This window comes from Baudoinia panamericana (genome assembly GCF_000338955.1).
Source record: "Baudoinia panamericana UAMH 10762 unplaced genomic scaffold BAUCOscaffold_3, whole genome shotgun sequence".
Lineage (NCBI taxonomy): Eukaryota > Fungi > Ascomycota > Dothideomycetes > Mycosphaerellales > Teratosphaeriaceae > Baudoinia > Baudoinia panamericana.
This window is the reverse complement of record NW_006911259.1, coordinates 1,512,384-1,526,259: the sequence shown is the minus strand read 5'-3', so window position 1 is coordinate 1,526,259 and position 13,876 is coordinate 1,512,384. Positions and strand designations below refer to the sequence as shown.

The 13,876-nt window shown below is 53.4% G+C and overlaps 8 protein-coding genes across 8 annotated transcripts; 5 read left to right on the top strand and 3 right to left on the bottom strand.

Annotated features, from left to right (window-relative positions):
• Nucleotides 1-3: 3 nt before the first annotated feature.
• On the bottom strand, nt 4-1,720 carry BAUCODRAFT_397284 (uncharacterized protein). The gene is made up of 2 exons (XM_007676021.1): nt 1,449-1,720; nt 4-1,393 (listed from the first exon to the last, which is right to left on the bottom strand). The coding sequence occupies exons 1-2, from the start codon at nt 1,503-1,505 to the stop codon at nt 77-79; spliced, it is 1,374 nt and encodes a 457-aa protein (XP_007674211.1). The 5' UTR covers nt 1,506-1,720; the 3' UTR covers nt 4-76.
• A 260-nt stretch (nt 1,721-1,980) lies between these two features.
• On the top strand, nt 1,981-2,628 carry BAUCODRAFT_42663 (uncharacterized protein; the record flags this gene model as incomplete). Its single annotated transcript, XM_007675458.1, has 1 exon — nt 1,981-2,628. A coding segment is annotated over one exon (648 nt), but the record flags the coding sequence as incomplete, so codon positions are not given.
• An 871-nt stretch (nt 2,629-3,499) lies between these two features.
• Nucleotides 3,500-4,102, bottom strand: BAUCODRAFT_58503 (uncharacterized protein; the record flags this gene model as incomplete). Its single annotated transcript, XM_007675492.1, has 1 exon — nt 3,500-4,102. A coding segment is annotated over one exon (603 nt), but the record flags the coding sequence as incomplete, so codon positions are not given.
• A 798-nt stretch (nt 4,103-4,900) lies between these two features.
• Nucleotides 4,901-5,738, top strand: BAUCODRAFT_397167 (uncharacterized protein). The gene is made up of 2 exons (XM_007676020.1): nt 4,901-5,243; nt 5,299-5,738. Exons 1-2 carry the CDS (start codon nt 5,153-5,155, stop codon nt 5,700-5,702), a joined length of 495 nt encoding a protein of 164 aa, XP_007674210.1. The 5' UTR covers nt 4,901-5,152; the 3' UTR covers nt 5,703-5,738.
• A 1-nt stretch (nt 5,739) lies between these two features.
• BAUCODRAFT_397192 (uncharacterized protein) lies at nt 5,740-7,544 on the top strand. Its single transcript, XM_007676019.1, has 2 exons — nt 5,740-6,068; nt 6,124-7,544. Exons 1-2 carry the CDS (start codon nt 6,003-6,005, stop codon nt 7,348-7,350), a joined length of 1,293 nt encoding a protein of 430 aa, XP_007674209.1. The 5' UTR covers nt 5,740-6,002; the 3' UTR covers nt 7,351-7,544.
• Nucleotides 7,545-7,738: 194 nt separating this feature from the next.
• On the bottom strand, nt 7,739-8,820 carry BAUCODRAFT_120558 (uncharacterized protein; the record flags this gene model as incomplete). Its single annotated transcript, XM_007676018.1, has 2 exons — nt 7,739-8,512; nt 8,560-8,820. The coding sequence occupies 2 exons, from the start codon at nt 8,818-8,820 to the stop codon at nt 7,739-7,741; spliced, it is 1,035 nt and encodes a 344-aa protein (XP_007674208.1).
• Nucleotides 8,821-8,916: 96 nt separating this feature from the next.
• On the top strand, nt 8,917-11,763 carry BAUCODRAFT_85556 (uncharacterized protein). Its single transcript, XM_007675616.1, has 2 exons — nt 8,917-11,576; nt 11,630-11,763. The coding sequence occupies exon 1, from the start codon at nt 9,248-9,250 to the stop codon at nt 11,396-11,398; it is 2,151 nt and encodes a 716-aa protein (XP_007673806.1). The 5' UTR covers nt 8,917-9,247; the 3' UTR covers nt 11,399-11,576; nt 11,630-11,763.
• Nucleotides 11,764-11,918: 155 nt separating this feature from the next.
• On the top strand, nt 11,919-12,432 carry BAUCODRAFT_60616 (uncharacterized protein; the record flags this gene model as incomplete). The annotated part of the gene is made up of 3 exons (XM_007675502.1): nt 11,919-12,131; nt 12,191-12,259; nt 12,322-12,432. Coding segments are annotated over 3 exons (393 nt in total), but the record flags the coding sequence as incomplete, so codon positions are not given.
• Between the last annotated feature and the right edge of the window lie 1,444 nt (nt 12,433-13,876).

The window sequence follows — 13,876 nt, the reverse complement described above, 5'->3', positions numbered from 1 at the left end:
CGGCGGCTGCTGATTAGCTAGAACTGGATTTGATGAATGAACACAGACTATCAGCATGGTAGTCGTGATTGTTTGATTACCATGTGTTCAAGATCCGCGAGTGGCGTCCCAGCTCAGCCTCGAGCACGGAAAGTAGGATGCCGGCTTCGTAGCTACCCTTGACACCGGTGTCGTTGAGTCCCAGAACGGTCCCTAACATTACACGAAGGGCTGCAGGTGCCGCGCGGCTAACATCTGGATCTGCGGTGGCGAGGGTTTCGAAGCGTTTCGTCACGAGCTCGAGTGTCCGCGAACGCTCGTTCATCAGGTCCTTTTCTGACAACCCAGCAGGCAATGCCGTGGGTATATTATTGGACAGACGGACGAAACGGTTGTTGAGGCCCAGTAGCACCGTATTAGTGATTATTGAGAAGAAACCGATGGCGGCATATGCGGCCGTCGCCATTGCGTCACACATGTCAAGACGACCCAAAACTGTTCGCCCACCTTCGAGCTGACGATTAAGCTGCTCACGCAGGCGTAGTGTGTTCTCCAGTGCCGAGCAGATCATTCTTTGCATGTGCTGAACAGGCGTATTAGGAGCCAATGAGCATTGACGGACAAGCTCGTCACAAAGATCGTCGATGCCTGGAAAGCGCGCACCATCGACCGTCATGCGCATGAATTTGTCTAGATGCCCGTTGGGTGCCGTGGACGGCATCAGTATGCCATACCACGAGGGGTGATCGAGGAAGCTTTCGACGCCGATGGCCAGAGCGGACATGAAGACGTTGCCGGCTTGAGCTTCCAGTATCGCCTTTTCAATGGCATCAGAAATGTTGACGACTCCGCGGTATCGCAACATCTTCACCACGCCTTGCGCGTGGATGATCCAGTTGTGACTCGGTTGATCGGCATATTGCTCGTACATTTCGAGTATGGCCGCTGCTGTCAGAGTCTCTGGCATACAAAGCTGAACTGGGTCGCCTAGAGCTATGCGAAGACTTCGCAATGCCTTCACGTATAACGCTCGACCCTGGAGACTGTTCACGGCCGAAGTATCGGGCGATTGCTGAACGATACAGCTTGCTGCATCATCTAGAGCTCTACTCTGACCAATTCTCTGGGGGACATGCTTTAGGACGTGAGTTGTTGGCATCATTGGTAGCCGGGCAGCGAGTAAGTTGGCTTCCAACTTCCAGATGAACTCCATTCGAAGCAGGTCCGCATTTGAGCTGATCATCCATCGAGGAGATAACTCCGCGTACCCGTTAAGACGTTGTGGTTTGTGAACTGTCTTCATCCCATCTTTCTTATCATGTCCGACTCGAGCCAAAACGAAGCGGTCAGGATAACCGGGACACCTCCAGCCGGCCTTAACACATCCATAGCATTCCGGCTCTGCTCGATCACACTAAGGAGGCGGCGTCAGGCTCTTGTACCTATCTCGCCGAACTTCGCAGACTTGCCTTCACTTTCCGCTTCCTGCAGGTTGCGCAGCCTCGACTGGTAACTCTCCCTACCATATAGACATGCTGCACCTTGATGCGCCTCCCACCAATGGTCGAGAGCACACTAGCTTTGGGAGCCTGGATCGGCGTTGCGAAAATTGAAACATCCAAGGAGATATATCAAGTGTAAGGCGAGCTTCCCGAAGTTGGATGAATTTGGCGTTGGCTTTGTCAGCCAAAGCACCATCTCCGGCTCACTTACAAGGTTGAATCTCATCATGGTTCATCGTTCCTCCCGTCCCGCCTTTCACTTCGTATCAAAGACGTTTACGACATACAGTTATGGCTACGATTATTTGACCTGAATTCAATTGCTCCGGATGAGAGATTTGTTGTTGATAGTAGCGGAAGCGAAGGATTGCGCCTACTTTAGCATGGAGTAACCTCCTAGACCGGCTGCTTGGAATGTTCCCCACAGGATGAGGATTGATTTCCGACAGAGAAGATGAACTTGCAAGAAAAGACCATCAATGGTGTGCCCGTAGAAGCCATTCTTAATCCCACCGAGGACAAACCTGAGCTCGTCGAACGAGTTGCCAAACGAAAAGTCAAGCCTCCAGAGCTTACCATCGTCGAGCCAGATTCTCAATGGATTGATCACTTCGAGACATTTAAAGCACGTATTACCGCTGCCTTCGGGCGGCGTGGACCAAACAATGAAGTTCTTCTGCGAGAGGATGGTAGCAACGCCACTGAGGTCGTCATCCTGTCAATCAACCACGTCGGGTCAACCTCAGTTCCTGATCTTCCCGCCAAAGCAGTTATCGACATTGATCTCGTTTTGTCTTCCAACACTTTGTCGTCCGAACCCTTTTACGTGCCGCGTCTCGAGGCAGCGGGATTTCAATTTCTCCTTCGTGAGCCCGCGTGGCACGAGCATCGCTTCTTCTACGCCTGGGAGCCTATGTTGTGCAATCTGCACGTCTGGGGACCGCAGTGTCCCGAGGTGGAGAGGCACCGTATCTTTAGGGACTGGTTGAGGAATCAGGAGAGCGACAGGGTGCTATACGCGGCAACGAAGAGGGAGTGTGCGGCATTGTCAAGGGAGAAAGGGGAGGGGATGATGAATTACACTATGAGAAAGAATGAGGTTATCGGAGACATACTGACGAGGGCTTTTAAGGAGCTAGGGCTACTGTCTGATTGATATTTCTCGAGGGTTGAGCTAGCAGAATGGTTCAAAGGCTTGCGCTGTGCTAGCCTTTCTTGTCCGTGACGCCGCATCCGTCGCAGAAACGACGACAGCGACGTCGCTTTTGGCGTGTGCACTCGATCGTATGCTATAAAGCTACAATCTGGCACGTAGCGTCTTGTGCGTTTGTTCTATGACAAGCCCAGGTGGCCACGGCATCTGAGTCTACTGTCACAACACAGAATATGATAACGTCATTGGGCCCTCATCGAAGCCTTGCCGTACTCGGCTCAGCGCTCTGTGCAGCCATCTCCGCTTCCAATGCTTTGCACGGATTCCAGGCAGCATGCGCATATTTGACTAGCGCTTTCCTCTGGTACCTCGACACTGCAGCGTACTCATCAACGCTGACGAACGTTCAGCGTCGCCATCGCAGGCCGAACTATCGAGTTGACGATGCTGTTTGAGCAGCAAGCATTAACCTGTCATTTAAGGTGAACCAGGTGTCGACCGCGTTGTAGATGGCCTGGGCGTTGATGCTGTTTGGTGAGCTGGGTTATGTGCACTGGTGTCAGCGACGGTCCATAAGATGATGAGGTCCTCTGACTTGTCGCCAGAGCGGGCACAAATAGGTGGAGATAGGGTTGCACGAAACCGGACTCGAATTTGCCGTGTGAGATGTCGACGAGGGAATTGGTCAAGTCGGTAATGGCGGTTCTGCTGGTCAGGCTTGACACTTCTGTGCTTTCCAATGTGTAAAATATGGTCGTGCTTCTTGCCACATTGTTGCTCAGGTCGTCGGCTTGCTGATCTTGTCGACCTCCTTCGTCGCTCGGAAACCAATGTTGCCCTCTTCGTTCAATCCCCATTTGTTGACCTCCTGGCCAGTAATCACTCTCCTTACCAGACTGATCTCGACGGCTTTCCTGCCCTTCCTCCTACTCTTGAGCCCATCATCGTCCATATCGAAATACAAAGCCCACTCTCCGCCTGGCTCCTCTTCCACGGCCACGAAGCCTTCGAACTCATCAAACGTTATTTTGGAGCCATTATCTTCGCTTGTCCAATCGAAGCTGCCTACGTGATGCTGGATACTGCCACTACGGCTTGCATACTTCAGCTCGTACGTATCTTTGTCAATGTATATCCAGTTCAGCATTGGTGGATCCACGGAGATGGTGCTCACGAGACCACGCGTAAATGGTCGGTTGTCGTCCGGATACGCTATGTAGAAGCCTGTGAAAGGATGATGAAGATCGTTCTCTGGCCATCCTGTTTTCCTATCTTGTGCTTCTATCCACACTTTGTCGTTATACAACGTTACAATGTTGTTATGCAACGCGGCGCCCTTGCCTTTGCGTTGCTTGGAGTCAACCCAGACATCGACGTGAAACTTGAGCATTCGGGTTTGGTTGGTGGCATCAGCATTCTGCTTCTTCTGCTCACTGACACCCTGCGCGACGCCGGTAGTCACCGATATGCCCGGTGCGGCGGCGAGTGGGAGGGAGAGGCCCAACCCAAGAATGGCATCTATCAATACCATGGTTGCTGATATTTATGGTACGAGAAGACAAGGAACAATAACTTACGCTTGACAGTCTACTGGGTTCGGCGCGCTGCAAATGTTAGGTTTACGCTTGGCCTGCGTTCTCTATGGCGAGCTGGGCGAAGGAGCAGGGAGTTGTCTGGTGAGGTTGTCGTCATCGCACCGGCGTGCGGCCGAGAGAGAGGGTTAGGGTTGTGGCTCCTCCACTCCTTACTTTCCCTTGCCATGACTACGCTTTCGGATGGTAGCCAAGGCTCGTGACCTTTCGTCGACCGCACCTATACGCAACCCCGATGTCGGTTGATGCTTTTGGCAGCATTGATGGAAAGCCTTAGGAGCATCTACTCCCAGCCACTCTCCACGGCACTGCTGTACTCAATGCCAGCGCGTCTTCGTAGGCATCCAGCTTACTGTAATCCGGACATACCGGCGGTCGCAGCGTATATGGTGTTGAACAAATCGTCGACCTTTCCAGCATAGCAGTAAACGACAGTTTCACATAGATTGCAGGCGCACCTCCCTGGTACCACGTGAGATGCCAATTAGGCTAATTGAGCAAGCTCACGATGGGTGCTGGTGACACTGATGCCACCCCTTTCGTCGCTTGTGTTGACCATCGCCATATTGATATACATTGAGACGAGGAGCTGACACTCCTTCCAGCGGCAGCTCCGATGGCTAACCAAGCAGCTTACGAGAAGCTTGCTTCGCATGACAACAGCGCGCACGATCAATGCTACGGAGCACCAAGCGAGAAGCCAGCTCGAAGGCTGGATAACTGGCGAATATGGGGTCGTCTTGCATTCGAGGTTGCAATGCTTATCACTATCGTGTCCATGGTGCTCAGGCTTGCCTTTATAAGCAGAAAAGGAACTCATGGTCGAAACGAGCCGCGACAGACATGTAGGAAGGAGCTAAGCCCCGCTCATTGCTTGGTGACCATGTCTGATCTTGAGGGCAGTCGGCTCCGTAGACAAAGTCTTTATGAACGATAGCGTCTACGCCAACGAGAATGCTTTCACTGACATGGAGACCTTAATACGGACTCTGCAGCACTGGACGCCACTTTCTTCAAGTAAGCTAGCCGAGATAGATCCACCAGCAAGCTGATATGTTGATTGTTTGAGCAGAAGGGAGAGGCTACGTCGGTATCCCGCCATCAGAGAGAACTGGAATGGATGGTCCACCGTACAATATTGACCCGTTACTGAAGCATCAGACTAGAGACGCGTACATGCTCTCGGGCTTCCACCAGCTGCATTGCCTGGCCACTATCATGCATTCATACGCTCGGCTGCGTTTTGGCGAAGACGAGAGTGAGAAAGGGTACCATATTGCGCACTGTTTTGACTATCTCCGCCAAGGTATACTATGCGCTGGCGATATGACATTGGAGGGCAACAATTCGGCGACGTATCCGGGGGTTGAGATTCCGTGGGGAACCGCACATCGATGTGTTAATTGGGACGGACTGCGTAATTGGGCTGATGCAAGGACTGTGTGGCCTTTCCCAGATGTAATTGGGATATGGTAATTGACAGACTAGCAGCCTGTATCGATTGGGAAGTCTGGAGAGTGTCGGTCACGCTCCTAAGATTCCTAGCCTACGTCCTGCTACATTGTCTATTCATTGGTAGTTGTAGGATGTCTGCATCTTGGGATCGTATACTCGATCCACGAGAGTACAAGCTGCATGTACTTGTACCTGCCGAATGTGCGACACAAAGCTGGGGCCCACAATCTTAGTCATACGTGTAGATGTTAACCGCCATCAGATCGACTTCATCGAATTTGACAACTATAGCACCGAAACAGATATGTAAGCTCATGTTTTATGCCTCGCACAGGTCACAAAAAAGTGAAGACCGGCTGCCTGCGCTGCAAGGAGCGTAAAGTCAAGGTCAGCGACGAGCTAGATGTCCGCCACATCGCACCAAGACTGACGCCGGCGCCAGTGTAGTGAAAGCAGGCCGAAGTGCACAGCCTGTGAGCGACAAGCTGTAGAGTGCGTGTACAAGACGCCGGTTCCCAGGCGGACCGCAACAGAAGACGATCCAGGGGTGCAGCGAACATCAGAGCCGGTACACCGCAGCGCAGAATCCACACCTGTTATCCCAAGCGTTGATCCACTTGAACATGCCAATGAGCTCCGACTCATGCACGAATGGACCGCTTACACGAGTCGAGCGTTCTCCCCATCATGGGAGTACTGGAGCCACCAAGTCCCCATCCTCGCCGTTGAACACCGCAGTCTCCTGGACGCTCTGTTTGCCTTCGCGGCAATGGGGAAGTACCGGCGAATCAATGCTGGTACGGCTTCCGGGTGTGAGCCATCAGTTTCGGAACCAGACCTACTGGTGCAAGCACGAGCGTACTTCAACCGCTCACTTGAAAGGTTTCGCCCACCGACGGGCGATGACACAGTACCCGCGGACACGGCGGAAGCGCTGTACGCCACCTCCATCCTTCTCTCCCTCCTCACGCTCTCGGAGATGAAGCGATATAGCGAGGATAGCGAGGAGAACAGTCCTTCCAAACGGTTTGAAATGTGGCTCAAATTCTCAACCGTAACCCGCGAATCCTACAACAAGTGCCAGTCGGCCCTCAGTCCCGACCGCCTTAATATTCTAGACTCCTTTTGTGGCGCAAGATGCACCACCGAAGAAGACGAGCTATTCCGCATCGAACAAGGCACACCTTTCTCACACCTCCTTACCTTCGCGTCGGAATACGAGAACATCACCGCCGAAGACCAAGCCGCTTACGAGAAGCTACTGGGCTGCGTTGTATTTCTCTTCAAAGCCGCGAGTAGTGGAGAGTATACGTGCTTACAGCTTTGCCAGCGGCTGATCGCACTGCCTTCACGTCTCCCGCAACGCGCTGTAGATCTCATCTCGCGGAAAACGCCACGTGCCCTGGTGATGCTTGCACATGCGTTTGCCGTGATGCGTCTCATCGAGAACGAGATCTTGTGGCTGAAAGGTGTCTCGGACGCGCAACTGGACCTGATCGATGCGAATGTTCCACGGGGCTGGAAAGAGCGCATGGGATGGCCGATGCTGGTCAAAGAAGGAAGGTGCCAGACGCTGCCACCAGCAAATCATTTCGGAGTGCCACTTTCGTTCGCTGTTGCACTTCCAAAATTCAACACAGATACCTGCGTCGCAGCACGCTCGCTCTGAGCGCAGGGGTTGCGCAATTATCCCAGGCCTCAGCGGCTATAGAATATTGGTTTGTTCCGTATCTTCGAGCAAAGACTAGAGCTGTATCAGCCGTGCTCTGCGTCGCAGCATTGGGAATGGCTACACATCTCTGCGCGCACGTTCCGGCACTTCATTGCGAAGCACGGTCGGCAAGACCTCTAGACGTCCAAGCCGCCGCCACATTCTTCGCGCATGCTCCCGTCATGGTACGCTTGTCGATAGAGCCATATGCTCCAAGACTTTTATACCCTTGTGCCAAACCCTTACGGCCTTTTCGAATGCCAAGCTCATGCGTGACAGCTAGAGAGCTACCAAGGTCATCCGCCTGAATTTTGCAGTTTTCGTTACGTATTGTTGGTAGCGGCCCTCAGTCCAAAGATGCGGCTCTGCTAGCTCTCGCTCTGTTTCTGATTACCTCCTTGCCAGCCTTCCGCATCTGACTAAGACTGCTCGGTGCTTGAACGGCAGCTTCAGCATTGTACCGTTGAAGCGCCTCCTCGCTCACTTCGTCCAGTAAGAAGCGTCCAAGATGACCACTGCGCCATCTCTGTACCATCCAAAGTGCGGCTCCTTCCGTGTCGGACTCGCCGCCTTTCTGCAGTCGGCCGGTCTTGCGCGCGACAGCGTCCAGAAGTTCCATGACATCGTTCGTTGGAGTATGATACTGTGAGTATAGCTCCGGGGATTTGAGGTTGACATGATACAGTAAGTAATCGGCCAGCGTGAACGGCGGGATAATGTTGTCTTTCACGCTACCGCAAAGTGCAAGTTTCAGCATGGCTTCTGCGTCAGGCACGTACGGAATGAAGACACCGGGTGTGTCGAGTAGGTAGACGCCTCCGCCGCCATCTTCGGGCTCGATGATCTTTACGCTGGTGCCAATTTTGCGGGTGATGCCGGGTTGTGCGCCAGTGCGAGCAGCTTTACCTTTGTGTAGGCTCACGGAGCGGAGAGCGTTTAGTAAGGATGACTTGCCTACGTTGGGCATGCCAGCCACCATCAGGTGGGAGCCCGTCAGACTGCCACGGGACTTGACGATCGTTTTGATGTAAGTAAGGACTTGCCGAATATCATGAGAAGATTGATGGTCACAGAACAAGACCGGAGAAGGATGATGGAAGTGGCGAAGGAGAGTGTGGCGCTACACTTACCTTAGCTTGCACCTATGCCCTCTGCTGAAGAACCTACCTTTCTATCCGCACCGTTCGTACCATCTGAGCCCAGATCCCTTTTCGTATACACGACCAGCCGTTCTCGCTCCTTGAGCGTCTCCTCGAACAGTGGGTTACGGCTGGTCAATGGGATACGATAGTCGCGACACTCTATGATGAGGTCAATCTGAGAGACCATAGATCGTATCTTCGAGAGGGCGGCGGCATGGTGTCCAAGGTAGTACGACCGGGGCAAGGAGTCGAGCGCTGGGAAAGCCGCGCGAGGTATGAACGCCATACTATTGCGGGGAGCGTCTCCTTCAGCCTCTTGACGGACACATTGTGTTTGACGACCTCCACGCTGTTGTCGGGTTTTTCGTTGTGTATATACCAAGGGGAAACATTGTCTCTGTTCGATTTCAACATAACTTATAGAGACATGGTCCAAGCGCCTCGCCCAATGACGCTCCCTTGAGCTCACCAGCGCAGCAAAGCCGCTGCCTCCATGCCAGCATCGCTTTTGGTCGCGTGCAATCAACCAGCCTCGCGCTGAAGTCGCATCAACCTTGCGACTTATTCTGGACATGGCCTCACTATGCCGTTCATACGCGCACAGCGAGAAGAGGCGCCGACGACCAGACTCGAACACCTAACATTGGACGGTCATCTTGGAGAGACTGGGCAAGCTAACTCTTGGGTACTCAACTTAATGCCTCTTGGTCACGATGGCAGAAGACCATATGTCGTCTCCGCAGACGTTGCAGGGCGACTCGCAAAGGACCGAGTCACCATCACCGCAAACACTCGATCTCAGCCAGCTCCCGCCAATATTCGTTTCTGCAACTCATTTCGAAACTAGTGATCTACACATGCTTGAAGAGGACCTGGTAGACTGTGGCGCAACACTCACGTACGATCTTGGAGAGGCAAAGGTTGTACTCAGCAAGGTGCAGAAGAAGCGCCGGATTGCTTTCGATCTTAGAGCGAAAGGGTTGTGGACGGAAGAGGTGACCACAACGCGGAGTGATGTGGACGTCGTCAGAGAAGCAGACGGTCTTCCCTCGAAGCGGCGAAAGCTAGCGAATGCGGAAGCCGTGGCAGGGCAGGTTGGGAAGTCTCAAGCTGAGGCAATTATCATTGATGACGAGAGTACTGCATCCGAGGCAGAGAGTGCTGCAAGACAGAAGCCTGACACTGGAATCGCTCGACGGATCAAAGAAGGCAACGGTGTGCGAGCACCGGCCGTCCAGACGCCGCCTCCGACCGAGCCGCTTGTCAGCGTTGTCGATGTCACCTGGTTCACTGAGTCGAGAAAAGCTGGCACTCCTTTACCATTGCATGCATTCGTCACATATCAATGCCGGCAAGTAAAGCCGCCGCCTGAAGAGCCGTCTCTAAAGCAAACGCCGACCGTTTCTGTTAACACGCGGAAACCAAATGAGTCCAAGACCGCAGCAGTCATAGCGGACAAGCCTGGCGCAGATATCCTCGAACGTGCAAACGAGGATGCTGAGCATGCTCCCAAGTCTTTTGACCGCTTCGGCAAACGCAAATTTGGCTACCATATGCGATCTGGAGGCGACGCAAGCTGGGCCGCCGGCTCCGGTAAACCCAAAGAATACGCTCATCTCCTCCACAAGACAACGACCGAAGACGAGCAAGGCTACTCAAGCGATCTACCGGAGATGCCGGACTGGGTCAAGCAAGGCGTTAAGTACGCTTGCCAGCGCTCAACGCCCGGCAACTCACCGAACGAACGCTTCATTGACCTGCTCAAGAAGATCAAGCTTGCGCGTCTGCTCACGAATGATGAGATTGGCGTGCGTGCGTATAGTACTAGTATTGCCAGCTTGGCTGCGTACCCGTATAAGATTGTCAGTCCGAGGGAGATCATGGCTTTGCCTGGGTGCGACCAGAAGATCGCAAATCTGTTCGTGGAGTGGGCTAATACCGGCACGATTAAGGCGGTCGAGGATGTGGATGCGGACGACGACCTGAAAGTCTTGAGGCTCTTTTGGGAGATCTGGGGTGTTGGTGCCACGACGGCGAGAGAGTTCTACTTTGACCGTGGCTGGCGAGACTTGGATGACATTGTCGAGTTTGGCTGGAGCACTTTGACGCGCGTGCAGCAGATTGGCGTTAAGTACTACGAAGAATTTCTCGACCCTATCCCACGTGCCGAAGTCGAGGAGATTGGTCGCATCATCCATCGCCACGCGGTCAAGGTCCGCGATGATGGCGTGCAGAGCCTGATCGTTGGCGGGTATCGCCGAGGCAAGCAAGCGTGCGGAGACGTCGACATGATCGTCTCGCATATTGATGAGGGTCAGACGTTGAATATCGTCAACGACATCGTTGCAAGCCTGGAGGAGGAAGGGTGGATCACGCACACGCTGCTATTGTCGCTGAACAACAGTAACCGCGATCAGCAGACACTGCCATTTCGAGCGGAAGGCGGTGGACATGGCTTTGACAGCCTTGATAAAGCGCTTGTCGTCTGGCAAGATCCCGATTGGCCCACAAAAGATGCAGATCTTGCTTCTAATCCAAAATCGAAGAACCCGAATATTCATCGCCGAGTCGACATCATCATTAGTCCGTGGCGCACCGTGGGCTGCGCGGTAACGGGATGGTCTGGTGGAACGACATTTCAGCGCGACTTACGGAGGTATGCGAAGCACGCGCATCGTTGGAAGTTCGATAGCAGTGGCGTAAGGGATCGGGGAAATGGGGAGGTTGTGGATGTGGAAGGATATTATGGGTATAGCGGACGGATTGGGTCTGGTAGGGCGAAGACGATGGTGGAGGCAGAGAAACGCGTATTCGAGGGTATGGGACTCGTCTACCGTGAGCCCTCAGAGCGATGTACTGGATAATCGAGCCGCTTGGAAACCGTTGGCTGCGAGAGCTAGCTCGCCTGCTGTTCTTGGGTCACGTGCGCGATTCCGGATCGGTTTCGGCCGCGGAAGCTTTGCCGATCGCTGTACCTCGCGCTCGAACACTGCGACTACTTCACCTTCCTCGAACATCAACTTTCCTGACAATGTTAAAGATGTAAATCGCAGTGCTGCTACACCAAGCGAAACATACTGACTGAAGTCTGACAGCGGAACGGCCGCGCCACCAACGATGGCCGACCCAGATGTCGAGCGGCCCTCGAGCGCGAGTGGTCTGAAGCGGAAGCAGAGTGAAGAGCCGGAGCAGGAGAGCAAGAGGCAGCGTGTATCTCCTGGTAAGAGCTCACCACAAGATAGCATACAAGGGGTGCAGAGCGATGCAAGAACAGAACGAAGTGACCGTGCGAGAACCAAGGACCAAGAGCCTGACCAGCACACCGAGCAGCAAATTCGAGCGGAAGAGCTGAAGCCACAGCGCAGAAAGAACAGTGTGATTGATGAGAAGCAGCGTAGCAAGCGGCTATTTGGCGCTTTACTAGGCAATTTAAACCAGCCCAGAGATAGAACCTCGACAAGACGGCAGGAGATCGAAGCTCGAAGAAAGGCTGAGCTCCAGCGACAGGATGACGAGCGACTCGAAGACAAGCAACGACGGCTCGAAAGCCTTGCAGAACATAGACGGCGGAAGCAGTGGGATGTCGACGAGGACAATGTACGCTCGTTGCACCTCATTGTGCCAGGCGCGCACCCCGCTGACCGTGATGGTGATAGATGCGCTTTCGACATAAGAGCATGCTTGACGCAGCCAACTTTTTTATGACTAGCGCCGAGCCGAAGATTGTGGGTAGATTTCTTATGCTCGTGGGGAAAGCGCGTTGGTGGTCGAGGCTGACAGATAACAGATGTACCGACCATGGGAGCTCCGACCGGACGAAGAAGATCGCGTTGAACAACAGCTCGAGGAAGCGCAGAAACAGGTCGACGAAGAAGTTGATTTGTTCGAGGCTAGACGTCGACACTTCTTCGAAAGTGATGAATTGAATGGAGCGGATGGTAAGCCAAATCCACTTAGCGACGTACGACTCTGCTAACCCCGTTTGTAGATAAGTCACTACCAACAGAGGCCAACGGCGGCGTCGAGTCTGGAAAAAATGGCGACGTGCATCACGACGAATCCGACAGGGTGGTGCGGCCTGCGACAGATCGAGCTAACTCGGCGGAAGCACGTCACGAGGTTGCAGAGACTCGGGAAGACAGCAAGCCGGTCGAAAGCTCTGTGTCAAATGGCGACCAGAAGGGCCACGACTCTACCCATGCTGAGCTCGATGACTTGGGGACTGAAAAGCCTCAGGTGCCGCAAATCGAGGACGAGGAGCATCATGTCGTCGAAGGCGAGGAGGATACGGTTATCTACTAGCAGCCGAAGCATTGTGCACATGACCCGTTCGCAAAAGTATTAGGCCACGCAATGGTTTTCAGCCTGTCGGCAGCACTCGTGTGATATATTGTACGATATCCATCGCAATGGCTTGCTCAACGAGCGCCATGTGGTGTTGGCCGCATCTTAAGCAAGGCTGAGCTGACCGCTCGAGCTTCGGAACCATGGTTGTGCTAAGCTGCGCCAACAACTTGACATCTCTCGACAGCATTGTTCGGTATCCGAATGCTTACAAAGCTAATGCAGCTGATGGGCGGAGCAACAACAGCGCCCATGTGTTTGTAAGCGCTGTCGTGTAATCTTCATTCCCATACCCGAGGTTTCGAGCCTTCTAAGCTTCCAGCTCTCGCCCCTCGGGTAAGCATACATTAAGAATAGAAGTCAGAATTAGGCTTTAATCTCCCTTCCTACTGTGACTTTTCTGGTCGCTTTAATATTGAGCGTGGTTACTACTCTCTAAATATTGTTATAGCCATGGCAGCAGGCGTTGACAAGATCGTCCCGGGGGACCGGCAGGTGAAGTGGGAGGAATATGCAGAGGTCAATGGGCGGCGATGGCGTAAGAGACACTAGGACTATACGCATCCTAATGTCGATTGAAAGCAACAGATATACTGACGAGACAACAGACTACCTCGATGCGAATGCAACTACAACTGAACGTGGACTCTGCGTACTCGTGCATGGCTTTCCAGACCTTAGTCTCGCCTGGCGCTACCAAATCCCAATGCTTACGTCTCTCGGTCTCCGTTGCATTGCGTTGGACTGCATGGGCTACGGTCTCACTGGCACCTCCGATGACCTAAAAGATTTCAGCTTCAAGGCTCACGCCGACGCGATCGCTGGGATTGCGTCTCAGCTCGGCTACTCCAGGATCATCATTGGAGGCCACGACTGGGGAGGTGCCGTGGTCTACAGAGTTGCACAATGGTATCCGAAGCTTATCAGCCATGTGTTCAGTGTGGCAACACCTTACTGGAGTCCGATGGAGAAGTTCGTGAGCACCGAGGAGTTAGTCA

Bases quoted from the DNA above. Each gene is read 5' to 3' on its own strand.
- BAUCODRAFT_397284 (XM_007676021.1), bottom strand. From the start codon at position 1,505: ATGGTAGGGAGAGTTACCAGTCGAGGCTGCGCAACCTGCAGGAAGCGG. The intron at 1,394-1,448 runs GCAAGTCTGCGA...CCGCCTCCTTAG, and splicing joins GCAGGAAGCGGAAAGTGAAG to TGTGATCGAGCAGAGCCGGA.
- BAUCODRAFT_397167 (XM_007676020.1), top strand. From the start codon at position 5,153: ATGAACGATAGCGTCTACGCCAACGAGAATGCTTTCACTGACATGGAG. The intron at 5,244-5,298 runs GTAAGCTAGCCG...TTGTTTGAGCAG, and splicing joins CTGGACGCCACTTTCTTCAA to AAGGGAGAGGCTACGTCGGT.
- BAUCODRAFT_397192 (XM_007676019.1), top strand. From the start codon at position 6,003: ATGCCTCGCACAGGTCACAAAAAAGTGAAGACCGGCTGCCTGCGCTGC. The intron at 6,069-6,123 runs GTCAGCGACGAG...CGCCGGCGCCAG, and splicing joins GCAAGGAGCGTAAAGTCAAG to TGTAGTGAAAGCAGGCCGAA.
- BAUCODRAFT_85556 (XM_007675616.1), top strand. From the start codon at position 9,248: ATGGCAGAAGACCATATGTCGTCTCCGCAGACGTTGCAGGGCGACTCG.